General features: G+C 49.8%; 2 protein-coding genes across 3 annotated transcripts in view; one reads left to right on the forward strand and one right to left on the reverse strand.

The window, feature by feature from the left end:
* The window catches only part of SLC25A21 (solute carrier family 25 member 21), a 140,083-nt gene extending 134,548 nt beyond the window's left edge, over positions 1–5,535 (forward strand). Inside the window, exon 10 of the mRNA XM_032948334.2 lies at positions 2,003–5,535. Within this exon, the coding sequence (XP_032804225.1) occupies positions 2,003–2,064 (62 nt within the window). The 3' untranslated portion in view covers positions 2,065–5,535. The remainder of the gene's footprint in view (positions 1–2,002) is intronic.
* A 4,465-nt stretch (positions 5,536–10,000) lies between these two features.
* LOC116939650 (paired box protein Pax-1) overlaps positions 10,001–17,015 on the reverse strand; it is a 31,767-nt gene continuing 24,752 nt past the window's right edge. For both annotated transcript variants that reach the window (XM_032948333.2, XM_032948332.2), the window contains one exon: positions 10,001–11,139. In XM_032948333.2, the coding sequence (XP_032804224.1) occupies positions 10,831–11,139 (309 nt within the window). In that variant the 3' untranslated portion in view covers positions 10,001–10,830. The remainder of the gene's footprint in view (positions 11,140–17,015) is intronic.

Raw genomic sequence — 17,015 nt, forward strand, 5'->3', positions numbered from 1 at the left:
CGGTAAAGTCACGTGACTTTACCGAAATAACCAAAGAATATGAATCACTGCAGTCACGAAAGCTTTAAATCAAAGTTTATACTTTAGTTGAGTCGGTGCTGAGAGGAAGGAAATTCCACTCACGCTCCCGAGTCCCCCTACCTGTTTGTAAAATAATCCCGACCGCACCATCGTCAGCCGTGGTTAATCCACTGCTGGATGAAGGCCTCCCCAAGCCGAATACTCTGGACTCTCCCCCCCCCCCCCCCCGCAAAGAACACATTCAGGGAATTCATGACCACACGGTTGCAATAAATTCTATAAATATGAAAAAAAAATGTACATGGTAACAATCCGCCCGGCGTCTGTGCGGAGCATTGAGCGTTTGAGAGGCCCTTATCCAGCAGTGGATCGATTTTTCCAAAACGCCACTATTCATTAGCATAACGTTCGGCTTCACGTGCAGAAGAAACCAGAGTACTGCAGTGAGCAAGATCGAACCGGCAGTAAAAGAGTCCAGAGGCTCGGCGAAGCTCTTCTCATACATGTACGTTGAACTTCTTTCGCACCGTACGTATCCAACCGTGCTAGTCGGAGGTGCGGGGGAAGGACATCAAACTAAACGCAAAAAAAGCAGTTCTAAAGAAATGAGTTTCCACTCTCGATTATTTGCAAGTGCACAGTTCCAGTGGCTTCCTAACATCGGAAGGAAGGGAATTCCGGATGGGCAGCCAAAAAGCCGCTGCCGCTGCTGCCGCTGCTGCGAGGATGACCGGAGTTGGCATGGTGCCATGATTACTATTCAGTGCGAGCGTTATTATTATCATTATTATTCTAGTCATACCGCCTCGTGGCATGAACTCTTTGACGTCTGGTCTCTTGACCACTGCCACTGTGGGAGTGGCCGGTGATGGATCTGGCGCGACCGCGCATTAATCGCACCGCGTGGGCAGCGCGAGTTTCATCGGGCGCGGGCATTGAGACGGCGAGAGTCCCCCCCTTTAAACACGAGGCCGCTATTAACATAGCCGCCTAATGTTTCTCGACGTGCAATGACAAGTTGTGAACTCAAAATAACCAAATATCCCCCCCCCCCCAAAAAAAAGCTGGCAGCTCAAAAGCCCCGCGAGTGTTTTTTTTTATGTCTTTCTTTCAACGCGACATTGAAACTCACGCAGTTGAAGCCGGTGACATCGCTCGTCTCGAGTTCAGGCTTCAGGTGTACTTTCGTTGAACTAGCGTAACCACGATAGCCCGGTTGGCAAGAGTGACCTGAACCTTAGCGACCATCTAACAATCATAGACAAACCGTGGCAGGGGCCTCTTCATCCCTGCTCCATACGCACGCTCGGTTCGCCGTTCCGTGCCCACGTGCACGTGCGTTCCCTGCGTTCCTGCGCTCGCCGGAGGAAACCAGGCACCGCAAGAGCGCGGTAAAGGTCAGCCCTCGTTATACTTCCTGTCATTGCCCGTTAACGTGCTACCCGCCAAACGGAGTTGGAAAGTCTCATTTCTTATCGTCGTCACCGTCATTGTTTTTTTTATTTACACTGCGCCTACCGTGCAGTGTATCTCATGGTGCCCTCCGTCTCCATCTTTCCTGCGGCTCAATTGGACCAACTATTTGTTGCCAGCGATTTAGCCAATCAGTTGCTTTGTCCGAGATTTAGTGATTTTTGCAGATAGGCCTGCCCAAACCACACCGCCATTAGACACGCGCATGTACTTGGGGGCAGTGCCAAGTTAGGAATGGGTCCATGGTTTAGAGTTCACAACCACGGTCTATTGTCGTTTTAAAAAAAAAAAACACAAACCACAAACACGGCAACATTCGTCAATAACGCTGTGGGCTTTAAATGGAAAACATACGTATACGCTAGGCTACGTTTCGGAGCAACGATCCTCCTGCACAGCACGCGGACATGTTTTAGTACTCCATTGTGCAATAATTATATTTTTTCTACGTATATATTTCGTTCGATGCCAACGACACTGATGCGCCTCTGTCCTGCCTCGCACGCAGGGGGTGCGGTGATGCTGCTGGTATACGAGCACGCCTTCGCCTGGCTCCAGGTGAACTGGTGAAGGTCTCCAAGCCACCACCACCACCGCCCGGCACCGGCGACGCTCGGCGGGAGCGGGGGGAGATATCGAGCGTCTTCGCCGAACTCCGGCATAAGCGCGCGCTCGCTCACTCACTCGCTCGCTCGCCGTGACCGGGGCGGCTCAACGGTGAAATTAATGAAAGGTTGAACCGGTATTATTTAAGCGCACTTTGTTCCACGAGTCCTTCAAAGCTAAAAAAGAAAACAATGGTACATACACACGCACACACGCACGTACGTCCGTGCGTTGAAATGTCTTTCGCACCGTTATGTAGGCGACCGTGCCAAACGGAGGTTCCGGGGTGGGGGGTGGTGGAAGGGACGAAGAAGAACAGGGGTGGATAGAGGCTGCGCGTTGCCGCTGTCGGACGCGGTTGAGATGTTACGACAGACAGCGATTGAAGCGGGCGTTGGCGTCGGTGGCGGCGTGGAGCGATCTGTCTCCTTCGTGTGTCCCCTCGCCCCCGCTCTTGGCAGTGCTGGGGCCGTGGCCCCTCTGTGCCCGACCCCCCGCGCCGAGCGGGCGTGCAGTTAAATCTTCATCATTTACGCCGTGCAACTCGCGTCTCGATAGAGGTGCCTCGGAGCGCTTTCACACGAGATGGCAAGTTACATACGTGCGGTGAACTCTTCCTTTCGCACGGCACGTGGCCGGCCGTGCTCATCGGAGGTGCGGCAGAACGGACAACTGAACCCAACGCAACAAACAAAAAAAAACACAGTTCTCAGGAAATGAATAAATTACGTTAATGCCCAAAACTTTGAATGTATTCAGATTTAGTTTAAAATAACAAAGCAAGCTGCCATAGGCAATATAAATTAAATGAACAAAAATACTCACGAAAGATCATTTTTTTATATTTAAACAAACCACGAAGGTCAAGGAATCGCGTCGGTCAAAGCCTTGGCACGCAGTTCCCCATTGTTGAATTTGCGCCATATCGCAGATGCGCGGAGAGAGACGGCGGTGGGTGCTTGCATTTTCTTTTTTTAAAGAAATGCTTTGCATCGATCGAATCTGCTCCACTTGACATTTGCTGCGGGACAGATGGCCCAATGACATCCGACCGCCCAATTACTCGGTGCACCCGCACGCTTAGCGGCTCCGCCACAGGGCAGCGGGATCTCGCAATTAACAGCGTACTCGGAGACATTGCAATAACTCCAACTGCTGCCGCTGGCGTAATTGACGACTTGCAACCTCGCCGCCCCCCTCCCCCCGCCCCCGTCGCTTGGCTTAACCCTTCGAGTTCGTTGAAAGAGTCGAGATTGTGCGGGAATGCACTGTGGCTGGGGATGTTGTGCTCACGCGTGGTCGCACGGTACAGCTCTACCATGTGGTTTCGCATGGGGAGGTGTTGGGGAGTGGGTGGGTGGTTGTGCCGGTGTGGTGGTGGTGTTGTGGTGTTGTGGTTGTTGTTGTTTGGGTGACGACGTCCGTCGTTCGCGCCCCACAAGACCGCAACCCGGCGTCGGGAGCCGTCCCTGTTTACCCGACAGAAGCTCCGAGCGCACGGAGCTAAGAGGTGGGGGGGGGGGGTGGTCGGCATGGCCGCGAAATTCCATGTGGGGAGTTTGCGCGTAGGTCTCTAACTCCCCCACCCCCCCCCCCCCTCCCTTTTGAACGGCACCGTCTATCGCTTCGGAGCGAGCTGCTGGTTCGCCGCCGCACAGAACGCCGTCTGGAAGATGTCCCGTCGGGAACTCAACCGGTCACGATTTGTTGAGCTTTTTAAAAAAATTTCGCCACAAAAACACGCAAATCGCTCCCCTCGCGCCGGGTCGGAATTTCTCGATCTTGGAACGCGGTGTCCGCTCGTGCTCTGCGCTTAAGTCGTGAAGAAGGCAAAGAAAACGAAAAGGAACCCCGCGGTGAAGGGACCGGCGTTGCTCGAATGGGCTCACCCCGCCCCCCCCCCCCCCCCAGCGGGCGGGCCTTCGTCCGCCACCGTCCGCTCTTGCCGGAGCAAAACGTCACGGGGAAGGAGGCTGCATGAGCCGTCGGTGGATCACGCTACCGATTATCGGTGCCGATCGCTCGACCAAGCGGGTAAAACGCGGAAAATAGATGGGAGGCGGGAGATATGTCTCGTCTCCATTTGCACGCGTGCCGCTGGGCGGGAGGTGCTGGGCGTGGCTTGGTGAAGTCGGCGGCATAATCAGCTGGCTTGTAGGGGTGGGTGGGGGGGTCCCTCCGCGATTCCTCGACCGCAACAAAAAGTAGTCTGTCAATTTTTATTCCATTCATCCACCTTATCGACGAATCGTCCCGGGTTACTAAAATAAAAAAGAACACAAATTTCCCCCCCATTATTATACTTGCAGAATATGTTGGCAGCTACGGTGATTGAGCAGGTTTTAAGCGCTACATACGCGTGCACGTGCGTGTGTGTGTAAACAGCTAATCGCACTGGCTCTTTGCACAGTATTCATGGTGGTCGGAGTTTGTTATGCAACTTCGAACGACCTTGCCTGCAACATTCACCATTGTAAACTCATTTGTTACATGCACATACAGCTCCTCAATCAGGTAGTGATAATAATAATATACAGACCTTGTGTCAATTTCAGAATCAGAATCTTTATTTATCCTGGAGAAAATCCGATGAGCTATGAAGCTCTTTTTCACACATGTCCAGGCCTTTTTTTATGCCATGTTAGTTATAGAGGTAATTTTGCCATACTTCGCCACCAGCGTGGCCTGGACATGTGTGAAAAAGAGCTGGTCATATTCTTAGTTCTTTCGGTAAAGTCACGTTGAAGGGAAACAACAAAATAATATATATATAAAACAATAAAAATTCTCACGACGTTTCGACCGTTTGTGTTATGGTCGAAACGTCGTGAGAATTTGTATTGTTTTATATATATTTTATTATTTTGTTGTTTCCCTTCAACGTGACTTTACCGAAAGAACTAAGAATATGAATTACTGCAGTCACGAAAGCTTTAAATCAAGAGCTGGTTAGTTGCGGTTTAGTGAACAGGTGTCACATGACCGATTCAGATATTCGCCAATGATGTTTGTTTGTGGCCAGGAATTGAACTCAAGGCTGCTGGATTTCTGAGCACAGTGTGCTCACCACCGCGCCACTATTCCACCACGCTGCTCAGGTGTTAAACCTAGTTGTTCATCTCTTCCTGCAGTTGGTCGGTGGGTCATATGCAAATAACCTCCGACCCGAGTATCCTTGGACTAAAATATAAATTGTGAACTTGATATTGCATCCTTCTTAGTCCCAAATGCAGTGGACGTTACTCTGAGTGTGTAATTTTATCGTTTTTAAATGCAATGGAGATATTCAATATATATTTTTTTCAGAATAAGATCGATGTTTAATTATCAGACTGAATTTAAATGATTTGCGTGAAAAATTGTGCTTTTAAAAAATATATTCTGTTCAAGTAATAAAGTGCCTAACAGCTTAATAAAATACCAGAATCAAGTCGATTGCAGTTGTCCTAGCATTGCTACTTCGGGCGAGACGTTGATTTCTGTACGGCACAGAACGTTTATCCTAACGCAGTTATCTCTGTGCTTGCATTGAAAACACACTTCTCAGGATTTAAATGGAGCCGTTTGGTTAATGATTACAATACAAGGTACAGGCGCGGCCCTGCAATTTGCTTGCTCACGCCACTGCTGGCGGAAGGCCGCCAACTAGAGGGAGCTTACTCAGAACTCCTCCAGGGGGATAGTTGGCCTACTCTTCCACACTTTTTCTGATGCCTTGGAAGAGCTGTAAGTACCCACACTTCGTCCGACGGCACGTGACGCCGAGTTTTGGAATGAAAAGTGGTAAGTGATGCAATATACGTGATGCCATTTCGTTTGAGGTACTAATTTCGGATCATTTAAAACGTATCATTGACCCGAATTTTGTGAGACACTATAGCGACAGGGTGCTTTAAAAATGTTAAAACTTATATGGGACTATCGTTTTTAATGGGAAAAGAACGGATAATACACTGTGACATGATAACGAATGTAATTTTAATAGCTTAAAAAATTCAAAGAGTCTCCCACTTGTTCGCCATCATTGTTGTCAACGCTACGCCTGGAATCTTCTCCAGGAGGTCTCCAGAGCCCGGAGGCGGCGGCACATTTATTGTGGCATTGTTGCAAATTCTCACAAGTGTTAACAACTTTTTTTGAAGCACCCTGTATTATATATGTATACATTATTCCGAAATCGGCAACACGTCCCGTATAAATTGTACGTGATTGAATCACGCGGTGTGCTTCTCTTAGGAAAAAGTGAAGAACAAAAAATGCCCACATCACCAGATACTCAATGCTTCACCCAGTGGTGGCTGTTATGAGCCCTGGGCTGGACTGAGATCCTCGTGAGATGCGTCTGTTGGGGGCTACATTATTTTGGAGACCACGAGTGAAGAAGACGCGTTGGGGGCAGTGCCGGGTTATCCTCGTAGCAAAAGTAGCTACAGATGTAGCTATGGGCTCCGCACTTTTAAGGGCCCCGCGCTAAATGCTTGCAAGCTATCAATTCCGGTTCAGTGATTCTGCACTTGCTCTATTACTATAGTACTAGACTGCCTTCAACTTTTATGAACGACCGGGTGTTTAAGGTTAGCGATTTGTCGTATTATCTGGCTGTATAGCAAATTAAAAAATACAATTACTTTACTATGTAAGTAAAACATTTGTGTTTTTAATATTAATTTGTTTTTATTATTATTATTATTTAGGGCCCCTTTATAACATATGCTCCAGGCCCCGCACTAGCTTCATCCGGCACTGGTTGGGAGGGTTTAGAATGTGGGCTTCTGATTGGCTGAACAAAGCGCCCGGGATAAGAGCCAATACGCCTTTGGTCGTAGCTTAAAAGTTGATCATTACTTTGATTTATGCCAACGGAATATTAGGAGGTTTACTCTGTGTGCTCCCTAGAGTGCTGAACTTTTCACAGTTACCTGGAGGCATATGCGGGGCCGCGTGATTCGCCGGGGCCCGGGGTAAACCTCACACCGTGTGGGTTCCCTCCCCCCCCACCATCGACGCATTCAAACTTCACCGGAAGTATCACATTTACCACCGAGACATCGAAGCGCCCCCCCCCCTCTCCAAATCGCGGGGCCCGGGACGGTCACCCCGATTCGCCGTACCCTTAGGAACGGTGGGAGAAACGAAGTGAGCTCGTGTGCAAGTGCCGAGTTTGTTGTTGCACAGCGGGACCGTAAGGGATGGGGGAGGCCTTCATCCAGCAGTGGATTGATCGTGGCTGCTGATGATAATGACGATGTTGCGCGTTTAAGTCTCTCGCGCGATTTAACTTCTGGAACAATGTTTTATACCAGCATCTGCTTAAGCAGAAAAAGAAAACACGTGGTCCGGTTTTGACTTATTTTAATCTCATCAGCAGGGTTGCGGTCTTAAAAAGAAGGCCGCTGGGCTAGCTGGAGGTATAGGCAAGGTCTCTCCGTGAACACCATGGGACCCCTATACATATATACCAACACATTGCACAGTACAAGCAGAACACCATTCAGGTTACGTGTCGCCACATATAAAGAACAAACTTCGATTTAGCCGGTCAGCCAATAGGCTCTGCGGACCAAGCAAACTCTGGACCGGTTTCAACCTTCTGGGTCTCATCAGCAGAGCGAGGCTAACTAGTCCGGTCACCCAATCGTAAGTCTTGCCTTCGTTAGCAGGAACGGCCACGAATATTACTGCAAAATTACGACCGGCCATTAACAATTGTCAGAATAGCTGCATTTGGCCGGCAAAAAAGACGTAAAAAAAGGTACCACGAGATATATCCGCGTGGTTAATGCCTTCGCGGTCGCCTTTATGGTCATTACGGAGAGAGAGAGAGAGAGATGGGGGGGGGGGGGTGCGGGGGACTCGTAAAATAAACCGAAAAGGCGAATTCCAAGAGCAGTCTGCAGGCTCTCAGGGTTCTTCTCTGGCGTTGAGGCACGCTGGGTTAGCGCCGCGGTGTCCACCCCACACACCCCACCCGGTTAGAACGCTGCCCCTTCGCGGTGTTCAACCACGCACAGGGGAACTTTGCGTGCAGGGGGCTTCGCGAAGCGAACTTACAGCACTGGCAGAGGTAAATGTACCCCAGGTAGCTCAAGGTGGGGGGCGGGCGTGGGGTGGGGGGGGTGGGGGGGAGGTCCCGGATTTATGACAAAACGTTCGAGTACGTAAAAATTGAGCTCTAACTCAGATACCTATTAAAACAAATCTGAATTACTATTCGAATGTACGATGAAAAAAGCCCATCATAACTGGAATTTGAGTATCAATTTGATAATTTCACACAATTGGTATTCAATTAAGTTATGAAGGTTCCCCGTAACACATCTTTATTCTCCGGATTATAATACGAATGCCGCTGTACCCCCTTTCTACCCCCTCCCCTGAATTTGAAAGGAAAAGTCGCGGGTGCATCCTATAATCCGGTAGCTGTGTGCGTTTCCATGCGTGAGTGCGGTGGTGTAGTGGTTAGCGCTCTGCGCTATGAACCCGGCCAATCGAGTTCAATTCCCGCTCACGGCCAACACCGGTGACGATTATCTGAACCGATCCTGGCCTCCCCTAGGTCGACTCAGCCTCAAATTAGTAACTGGTGCGGTGTGTAAAAACATCACCACGAGGGAGACAAAGGCGGGCGGGCGTGGTTTCTGGCCACCCACCTCCATGTGTGCCGTGCCGGCCTTCAGAGGTGCTCGCTAACAGCACTTGCCCCAACAGTCTGTTGATGCTATACGGGTGATCTTTGTCTTTTATCAGATCTGTAGCACTCTTTTGACAGCGGGGCACAGCTTTGGGGGTACGTCTATCATGTGTGGAGTGTCTTATAAAATCCGCACAATACCGTGTTGTTTTTTAGTCACTTACTATAGTCATGCAATCCAAACTATGAATCCGCGGTGGTGAAATGTTAACTGCCTCGCCTGGTATAAAGGAGGTCGTGGGTTCGATCCCAACCTCGGGTGCCTGTATGTTTGGAGTGTGCGTGTTTTGATGCCTGTATATTTGGAGTTTTTCCCGTGGTCGCGTGGATTTTTCTCCGGTTTTCCCCTCCACATGTAGGAACACACGCGTTTAAAGTATTTGGCTGCTATACATTTCCACGTGATGATAAGCCACTTTGTTGAGCTATCTTTTGTGGCCATGTCGCTTCTGAAAAAGAGCTGTATAGCTCAATGGGCCTTACATGGTCAAATGAAAAATAAAACAGTTTGGTATATATTGTAAACCCATAGGGACACGCAGAGATGCATAGAGACGAATCGAGACAAATAGAGGCCAAATAAATATATATACACATATAGATGCATGGAGATACATTGAAGTCACACCACAGTCGTGCGCTTGGGACCATGCGACCAAAACTACGGAGCGCAGAGCAAACCCAGGTGTGTAATCGGCGTTCCATCAACGGTGGAGGAACAGAAAATCTGCGACGAACTTTCTCTCTCCTGAAACCCTCTCGTCGGGGTCGGCAGTTCTCGACACGGTATGTACGCATGCATGTTGAACTTCTTTCGTGCCGCACGTAGCCAACCGTGCAAACAAACTTGGAGGTGCGGAGTGCTACAATCATTGGCGTTCATTCCCTGAGTCGCATTGCTGCTGCTGCCACCATCGACGCGGTAGAATTAGAAATGCAGGCGGCACTACAGCCTAAGACTCGCGCGTATCTTATCAATTTCGTTGAATAACGGCTACCGGCAGCTGCGTTAAAATACAGTGAGTGATGTCAAAGCCTCGTAACTTTCACTGTTCTCAATGATGAACTCGGGGAACATTCCAGTGGAACGTATTTTACGAAGCCGGCAACAGGTCGTAAAAAGAAAATCGTTCAGACATACTATATCACTGCGCAAATAATAATCACCATCATCATCATCATGGCAATAAAAATGCAGCGGTCACAATGTAATATTCCACATGTTTTGTTTAATATATACATATCTTACAATACAACAAGATATATAAACTCTAGTTCAGAAACGTAGAAAATTAAATATATAACTTGTCAAAAATGTACACGTTATTATTGTTTCCTCTTTCAGAACACGGAAAGAAATGTGTACTCGAGACGCGAGGACATCTCGTGCCGCGTCTCGTCTCGTCCATCCGACGGTGGCTCGTGGGGGCTACTCGCCGGGAACGTCTCCCCCCCTCCCACCGACTACGAACTTCACGCAGCAGCAGCAGCAGCAGGGACAGATTGTGAGTCACGTCTAGAGCTATTGCATCGGAGAATTCGCACAGCGTGCGTGCCATGGATTGGGCCCTGGTGCAAGCAATAAAATGTGAACCCCCCCCCCCCCCACCACCACCACTACCCCCCTGTCAAATTTCTCCTCCTCTTCGTAGCTCGGCGACCGGGGGAGGGTGGTTGGGGGGGCCTCCGGCCCCGTGTGTCTCCGGGCGCAGTTCCACCCCCCGCCCCCCGCGCACGTAGAGAGGCCACGTCACGGCGTCGTCTTCTCGCCGTCTACCGCTTTGTGAACGCGACCCGGTCAACGCCAAACGCCGTGGGCGCGAAGCCCTCCCGCAGGACGGCCACAATCCACGGGGCCCGCGCGTGGACGCGAGCGCGGCACGGACGTGACGCGCCCGCGGGCCACGCACGGCCCGGTGAGTCCCCGCAAAGCGCCGTCGCGGTCAACGTCGTCTTGTGCCGAGCGGAGGGAGGTAGGGAGGGAGGAGGGACGAGGGGGGGAGGCGGTGTGTGTGAGTGTGGGGGGGGGGGGGGCTTCTTCAGGACTTCCTCGGCGCCAACGCCTCCGCTCCTCTCTCGTCTCTCGCGGCCGCTGCGGCCGCCGCGGCGGCGACGGCGGCCGCGGCGGCCGCTTTGAAGTGCGCGGGCGACGAGAGGTCGGCGGGGTGCGGCTGGGCTTGCCACGCGGCCCCGTGGCCCGGCGGCACGAAGCCCGCGGCCGGTGCCGGTCCACCCCCTCCGCCGTACGCCACGTAGGCCCCCATGCCCCCCTGCGACTGGCTCGGGTAGGGCCCGAGGCCCGAGGCCGACACGAAGGTGCTGACCGCGGGCAGACCTGACGGGTGGCCCTGCGCGCGGAGGGTATGGGGGGGGGAGCAATTTTAGTGAGGAATTGGTCAGACATCGAATGAGGAGAAAGTGACCACTCAATTTAAAGGTAAGAATGGATCGTCATGGTGTGTATGTTTGTGTGTTGAACCTCTGTCGCACCGTACGTATCCAATCGTGCTAATCGGAGGTGCGGGGGAGGAACAGCAATCTGAACACAACAAGACGTTCTAAAGAAATTAGTTTTTTTGGCATCATCAGTCGTGGTCAATCCACTGCTGGATGAAGGCCTCCCCAAGCCGAGTACTCTGGACTCTCTCCCCCCCCCCCCCCGCAAGGAAAGAACACATTCAGGGAATTCATGACCACGCGATAGCAATAAATTATATAAATATGAAAAAAATGTGTAAATGGTATTAGTTTGGTCCCGTGAGTAACGGCCATTTTTTTCCCCCATGAAAACACGAACAACCCCAGATGCCTTCACGTTTCTCGGTGCTGGCTTCAGCAGCCCAGTGAAGTGGGTGCTAAAAAGAGGGCTCCAACACAGACTTGCCACGCGAAAAACAAGCGGGATGTTGGCAGCAGCGAAAGGAACGGGGAAGGAAAAGAAAAGCGCCGAGAGGGAACGGACGATAAATAATTCACGGCGACTCAGTCGGCGGTAAGAAGTCGCAAGCCTCGAGCATCTGCTCAAGTATGGGCCTCTAATCGATGTTTATCGATGACGCCGTGAACATCGAAGCTCAAGTGAGGCCTTCCCGTGAAGAACTGGTGCTCGCATTCGTCAGGTGTGAGAGATATCGCACGCACAACGCAATAACCGCTGTCGCGTTTGAATGTCGACTTTTATACCATGGTTCAACGCCGACTTTAATTCCGACTTCATGTTATATACTGTATATATATGAAACAAACAAAGGTTCCCCATGTAGCCTGAACAAACTTTTGGGGCAAGTGCTGCTAGCGAGCACCTCTATGAAGGCCGGCACGGCACACACGTGGGGTGGGGTGGCCACCACCACGCGCGACCGCCTTTGTCTCCCCAGTGGAGATGCTTACACACCGCAGCAGGTTCCTCACTTGAGGCTGAGTCGACCCTGGGGGGAGGACTCAGGAGCGGTTGGCCGTGAGGGGGGAATCGAACTCGGGTCACAGCTCTCCACGTGTTTCATATACATAAAGCACACATGCAAACTAATGCGCGTAGATGCGACACGTGGTTTACCCACGCGCACACGACGCGCAGATCACGTGCTCTCGCGTCGCAGTGTAGGAAAATAAATGCGACCGGCACGATGCAAATGACATCGAAAATAAAATATGAACTAGGTTTGAATAGCGGCTCTACAGTATATGTATACACACACAGTAGTTAATTATTAACAGTCCCTTGTCGATTGAAGCGATGAGGCGAAAACGAATCAAGTGAGTGTGGGCTTCGTTTCGTGGGTGCAGCGGTGGCGCTAACCACTGCGCCACCGCTCCACCCACGTGACACACTCGACATAGTTCAACGCGTAGGAGTCTTTCGCGATCTAACCCGCCCCCCCCCCATAAAAAAACCCTGTATTATGGATACTCAACATCGGCATGTATGTTGAATGGCCGAGCGGATAATGCGTGTGCGCATGCTGGACTTCTTTCGCACCGTACGTAGCCAACCGTGCTAATTGGAAGTGATGAATCGGGAAGGACAGCCAACGTAAAAGACAAAAGAGCGGTTCTACAGCAATGAGTTCGGGTAACATTGTGCACGGGTGCCAACGGACGCGTTCACGCGAGCGTAGTGGGACGCACGTGACACGGCTGCTCTGTTCGTGGCGATCGAGAGAACCTGTTGGGTGTATGAGCTTCGTGAGGTTTAGTCACCCGAGGCTGTAATCTCTCGCAGTGCAGGCCACGAATAGAATTTCCAGCGAAAACGGCGTACTACTCAAATAGTAAATGTTGTGGATCCACTCGTCAACACACCGGTGGGCTAGAGTAGTGAACTATTTGTCTTTTGTCAACGTGACACTTTTTTTACAGATTGGCCGTGTTGGATGCTGGAGGGTCGCGACACATTTATAAATAACGCGATCTAACCCAAATACCTTTATGATGAATATGGGGAATATAAATGTATGTATGTATTTGTTGCTCTTGAACTTTTTTTCCTCTCCCCCCCACCCCCCTATTCAGCGCCAGTGCGCCAGACTACCCCGCGCATTGTGAGAGAGGAACGTTGCTTTGGCACCAATCCACGGCGCTTAATTAGGATCGTTAGGCATTTATTTATGAGCGGGGGCGCACCTGGGATGTACACCGCGGCGTATTTCATGCTACAGCTGCGGCTACAGCAGCAGCAGCAGCAGCGAGAGAACGTTTGCGTTTTGAAATATTTCCTTTATGTTGTGACGATCCAGGTACCACGCCTGCAATCATGCATCGTGCCAAATCTCAGGTTCCGTAGCGAGTCCCCGGGGGAAATGATTACGGTTGCGTTTCCCACCGGAACATCACTCGTCGCTTCCTCCAAGCCGTTGTTGGGGACTCCATCCGCCGATTGTCTGTGACCATTTTTTTCTGCTTCATCCCTCGCACTGGCGCGACCCTGCAAATGAATTCCATCGTGTCTCTTGACCCGCCCCACCGCCGCCCACACCAAGTTCGTACATCCTTGCTCAATTCGAGACCCGTATTGACGCGTCACCCATTGCTGCAAACAGTTTTTTTTTATGGCGACTGTTTGTTGTTGGCCGCTTGGCGTTTTCGTGACCTGTGGTGAGCAACCGAGAGACTTTATTTTATTTTTAAACGCCAACAAAACCGCGGCGAAGGCTGCCAAGCGAGTGGTGTTTTCGTTCAACAATTTTAGTCCGTCTTCTTGCTTGGCACAAGCTCCAAATCTCCGAGTAGCCTGTTACACCCTTCCCATGGACCTCCAAAAGTAGCGGCAGCGGCAGCAGGTGCTAACGAGTACGTTCTATCCAGGCTGCACGTGTCAATATTGTTACAGCAAAATGAATAACGGCTACTTAGGAAGGGCAGGGCCAGAGTTCGGGGTGGGTGGGTGAAAACGTCGGTACGCCCATCTCTTCCAAGAGGAGGCAGCGTGGAAGAGCAGGCCACAACATCCCCCCTCTTAGAGCTGCAACCCTCTCTTTCTGCCGGCAGTGGCGTAAGCGAGCAATTGCAGGGTCTGCGCCTTTGCATTCTGCCCACATCCCTCTTATATTTACAGTACGCTTGTATGCACACATTGTTTCAGCAGATTCTAAATTGTGGTGCTTGCGAACGGCTAAAATATGTACAGGGTGGGTCAATCCGTTTGGACACAGGGTTATTATCATTGTTTTAATAATCACACCGGGCAATTTAATTAATTTAACAAATGTTCAAACTGACTACCATTAATATGAATGCATGAATTATCTTTAGAAATTAATCTAGAACAGTGTTTGTTTAAAGATCACAGCTACCTTCTTCAGCATAAATAAAAAATAGAATTATATAAAGAATAATAGATAAAAATGTAACTGAAAGAATAAACAATTTTAATGGTTTAATATCATTATTAAAATAGATGAAATAACCCTATGTGTGCTGGCTTTTTGGCCACCCTGCATATAAGAATAACAGTCTACAGTGTGTTTTCATATAGTTCACGTAGAGTTGGTCTAGATAATTACTCTTTAAATACAGAATTATGTTATTTGGTCTGGTTGCCTTCGGCTAAGTTTTTATTTTACCTTCCGTAAAGTGAAACTGGTATTATTATGCAAGTAAATAGGCAAACAATATGCCTCCAAATATCTGTCTCTCCGCATAAAATATAAAACATATCTGGAAAATGTAAAGATTATTTCCATTTTAGTTTTACCTGGCCGGACAGATATATGAATGACGTGTATCGTCTACCTATTTATTTTGTCTGCTTATTATTTTATGTTACTTATATGTTGTGAATCAGCTCATTCATGTGCAGGTGTGAGATGTATTGTGAAATTCGCAGGCCTGCGTGGGGAGGCCTTCATCCAGCAGTGTATAGATCATGGCTGCTGCTGCTGTTGTTGACGCTAAAGCAGTGGTGGGCGCTCATCGCACATCCCCATCACTTTGCTGCAACAATTCGCATGTGTGGCCTCTTGTTAGGACACTCTCCTCAACGAGCGCACTGTGTCTATGTTCATACCTACTCGATTGTCATTACAGCGTCTTATCACCATCATCAACATCGTCAACAACAACATCATAATTTTAACGCGTAGGCTTTCGCGACCAATATCATCCATAATAGAGACGTCAATGTCATGGCTAGAGAAACCACACAGATGTACTCCGGCGCTCCTTGCTTAATGAGTGCAACGTTTCAGGATATGCCCTGCAGAGAGAGGGCTGTGAACACGGTCAGCATGCAAAGAAACAACTCTGAATGATTCAAAGCCCTCTGTCGATCCACTGCTGGATGAAGGGAAGTCGTATGACAGTGCTGGTCAGTGCAGAAACGGTGACCGAGAGGGCCCCAGGATCGGATGAATATATCACTTGCCGTGGCTGGGAATCGAACTCGGGTACGATGGGTTACAACTTTGTTTCATAGCGCAACGCGCGGGCCACTCGCGCCATTGAATGTGCTTAGGTGATCGCTGCTGCCCCCATCGACAATGATAATCAGGCATTGCCTGTAGGTCATGTCCTAGCTCACATCCCACTGTTAAGGCCAGTGAACCTGTGCGCTCATAATAATTTAACTAACCTAAAAATATACATTTTAACCAGGTAAGGCCGACTGAGCTATGAGCTTCCTTTCTGAAGTGACCAGGTCACAAATGATAGCTCAACGAAGTGGCTTATCACGCGGTAATCTATAGCAGCCAAACACTCAACGCAACGTTGATTCTTAATGTGGAGGGAAAAACCGGAGGACCCGGAAAAAAAATCCAAGCGACCACGTGGAAAGAGGGGGAAAACACGCGGACTCAAAATATACAGGCATCAGGTTCGGGATCGAACCAACGACCTCCTGCACACCCGGCGAGGGAGTTAACATCTCGCGACCGTGGCGCATTATAATTAAGAACCCCAACATAGTCCTCAATAACATTGTAGCCTTAAAATAACACTTATTTAATTGGTAAGGTTTCGGTCAATGGTCCGTTTTCACAGCACATTGCCCGAAACGTTGCCTATTATATATATGTTGTTATATATATGTTACGTTTGAAGCCACGGTGTTATTGACGAATGTGTTGCGTTGGTTTGTATTCTTTAACTCTCAATCGTGCTCTTTGGTTCTTTCGGTAAAGTCACGTAGGAAGAAAAAAACAATAGATCACGACTTTTCGATCGCCACACAAATTGTGCTTTCGCACCCCCGCCAACGCAGCACCTGCACCACCAAACAATGTTCGCGCAGCAGTGCCCATCATTGCGATGCTTCGATACAATCACGCGTGCACACAACGGCGTCAACAGTGAGCGGTGGTGAGCGTGGTGAGCGTCTCGTTGACTCTGAATTGCTCGCGCGTTCGGACATAAATGATGGCTCCGCAATCAATGCCCGTTCCCCCGTGTCTCTCAGGCCCCGTGTTCATCGAATGCGGGCTTCCCCCCGCTTTGTGCGGGTTCGCTTTGTGCGATTTCGCGTATATGCGAATACCCAAATTTCGCTCGATTATCCGGTTTGCCTAAACTCTGCATGCGGCTATTCGGTCGGACGTGGGACAACATCGTGTGTGTACTGCGTGTGCACTGTGTGTACTCTGTGCGCACTGTGTGTGTATACTGTGTGAGTGAAACATGTACAAATCGGCGATCGTGACTGGCTGATGGGAATCCTATGAAACGTTCTTAATCTTTACCGCAGCCTGCACCACTTTGGTTCTCAGTCGTTTGAAACGTGACGTTAATA

This window comes from Petromyzon marinus, chromosome 6 (assembly GCF_048934315.1).
Source record: "Petromyzon marinus isolate PM22_M1 ecotype Great Lakes invasive population chromosome 6, UKy_Petmar_22M1.pri1.0, whole genome shotgun sequence".
NCBI lineage: Eukaryota > Metazoa > Chordata > Hyperoartia > Petromyzontiformes > Petromyzontidae > Petromyzon > Petromyzon marinus.